Consider the following 2,538-nt stretch of genomic DNA (forward strand, 5'->3'; position numbering starts at 1 on the left):
CCTCCGTCTGCAGGCCCCTAAGAGGCCTTCTAGTACGTGTTTGTTCCGGCGTCTGCTGAGGCCACCTGCACTCCTGGGGCGGCCGCTGCGAGGCCCCCTCCGGGGTCCTGCAGATGTCATTGGCGAATGACCGGAGTCGCCAGAACCTCCGCTGGAGCCGCTTTTGCTGCAATCATGACTTCGGGCTGTGCGGGCCTTGCCGCCGCTGCCGGCTTCCTGGCGCGCTCCTTCCTCCGTGAGTGCGAGCCTTCTCCCCCTGCCCGCGCCCGAGGCTCCGCGGCCCCCTCTGTGCCCTGCCGGCCTGCCCGGGGAGGCCAGGCCTCAGCCTGCGGGGGCGCCTAGGCCCGAGGCCCGAGGCCCGAGGAGGCGGAGGCGGAGGCGGCCACGGAGCTGGGGGGGGGAAGGGGGCGGGGCATCGGGTGCCGGGCCCACTCGGGGAAAGGCCCGCGGAGCACCCAGGGCTGTAGTTAGGGAGCTTTGGGGAACCCGTCCACCTGCATGTAACCGGGGGGAGGGGCCGGGGAGTCCCTGCATCTGGGACACGGGTGCTGGATCTCACGGGGGGGGGGGGCCTTGAGCCACGTTGAACCCCTGCTGTGTGCCCTCCGGCCGGCTAAGCCCGGGGAAGGCAGCCCTGCCCTCAGGGAAGCCCTGTCCCACTGGGAAGACCCTCTGCAAACTACCGTGGGCAAGCCGACTGTAGACGGGATCCCTAGGAGATAACCCATCTGGGCTTTAGGAATGTCCACTCGGACCAGGCTGGACAGAGGCTTGAGGCACGGAGACCACCCAGACTGCTGGTGCACGAGCCCCCGCGGTGGTCCCGGGTTCGAGGAAGGAAAGAAGTATGTGTATGAGAGGGTGCTGCAAAGGTAGACTGCCCAGGACTTGGCCTCAGACTGGGTATGGGGGGTGTTGAGGATGACACCTCCATTTCCAGCCAGGGTGGCGGTGGGGTGGGGGGATGTTGGTACCGTTAGCAGTAATGGGGAGGTTAGGAAGAGGGGAAGGTTTTGGGGGAAAAACAAGGAGTTCAGTTTTAGACATGTTGATTTTGAGATGTCTCAAGGATGTTCAATAGACCCTTGAAAATAGAGGACTGGAGGTGGAGAGAAGAGTTAGTGCTGGATAAATCGATGGGAGGACCGTCTGTATAGAGATGAAAAGTGAATCCATGGGAGCTGATGAAGTCATCCAACAAAATAACGTTGGGGAGAAGAGGGCCTTGGGGGACACCACACCCTGGACAAAGATCTGGCAAAAGGACCTGGGGGAGGAGGACGGCCAGGAAAGAGCAGGGCTGTGAAAACTTAGAACAGCTGTCTAGGAGAAAGAGGGCTTCGAGTTAGGGAGTTTGGACCAGCAGGAACTCTCAGTTGCCGGGAGCCCTGTGTCTGGATTTAGGGTTATCGGAACCATAGGGGTACCCCGGACCTAGAGCTACCAGATGTGTCCTCATTTTGAGGACTGGAGATCTTGGTGGGGAATGAATTAGTCCCTCAGGCAAGGGATTGTATATCTTTAGCAAGAAGGACCCAGGAGATCAGCCATTGGGGATTGATAGCACTATGGTGGAGGTGATTTGTGTTTAGAGGGACAGAGTCAAGGAAAGCTCTGTGTTTGGCACTTTCAGGGGTTAGGACTGTGAGGATTCTGGGTTTGGAGGTGGATAGAGGGAATCAAGGGGATGCAAGTGTTTTGGAATGGGACTCTGGACTTGAGGTTTGAGTCAGACCATAACTATGGAATTTTAGGCCTGGGGCCTTATAGGTCTTTTGGGATGAGGTTGGGGTGAGGGTGGGAAAGAGATTCTTTTAAGGAACTCTGTCTTCTGGTCTCTGCACTTGGGTATCAGTCAACAAGCTTTTATTAAATGCTTACAGTGTGCCAAGTACTGTATTAGGCTTTGGGGGATAAAGAGGCAAAAACGTTCCCTGCCCTCCAGCAGTTCCCATTTTAATGATGGGAGGGGAGACAACATGTAAATCAATAGCTACATACCATATATACATATATGTGTATATGTGTATGCACAATACAAACACACAGTAGATAGAAGGTAAGAATATAGCTGCTTTCAGTGAAGGAGTCTGGAGAATGGGCTTTGCCCAGTAAGGAGTGTGAATGGGAACAGAATAATTACAGGAGGAGAGTAGGGATTGGATCGTTTGAGGGGCAGAAGTGCCCTAATTCAGGGTTTCAGAGAGAGATTTGTGATTAGTGTTAGTAAGTCTTTGGGAGGTAGGCTCCTGAACCTCACTGTAATTGGATTGGTTTGGACCAGNGGTTTGAGGGGCAGAAGTGCCCTAATTCAGGGTTTCAGAGAGAGATTTGTGATTAGTAAGTCTTTGGGAGGTAGGCTCCTGAACCTCACTGTAATTGGATTGGTTTGGACCAGGATCAAGGTTGTGCAACCACTAGGAAACAGCCCTCCGTTGAGCACTTCCAGGACTTCCTGGATTGTTGCAGNCCTAGTAGTGCAACCACTAGGAAACAGCCCTCCGTTGAGCACTTCCAGGACTTCCTGGATTGTTGCAG

The 2,538-nt window shown here is 55.2% G+C and overlaps 1 protein-coding gene across 2 annotated transcripts in view; it reads left to right on the forward strand.

Moving 5' to 3' along the window:
• The first annotated feature begins 109 nt into the window (after nt 1-109).
• Nucleotides 110-2,538, forward strand: part of SUCLG1 (succinate-CoA ligase alpha subunit) — a 42,638-nt gene continuing 40,209 nt past the window's right edge. Inside the window, exon 1 of one of the 2 annotated variants that reach the window (XM_027846115.1) lies at nt 110-235. In XM_027846115.1, the coding sequence (XP_027701916.1) occupies nt 127-235 (109 nt within the window). In that variant the 5' untranslated portion in view covers nt 110-126. The remainder of the gene's footprint in view (nt 236-2,538) is intronic. The other variant, XM_027846116.1, reaches the window with a different exon arrangement.

This window comes from Vombatus ursinus, unplaced genomic scaffold (assembly GCF_900497805.2).
Source record: "Vombatus ursinus unplaced genomic scaffold, bare-nosed wombat genome assembly UNPS02015066.1, whole genome shotgun sequence".
In the NCBI taxonomy this organism is placed as follows: domain Eukaryota; kingdom Metazoa; phylum Chordata; class Mammalia; order Diprotodontia; family Vombatidae; genus Vombatus; species Vombatus ursinus.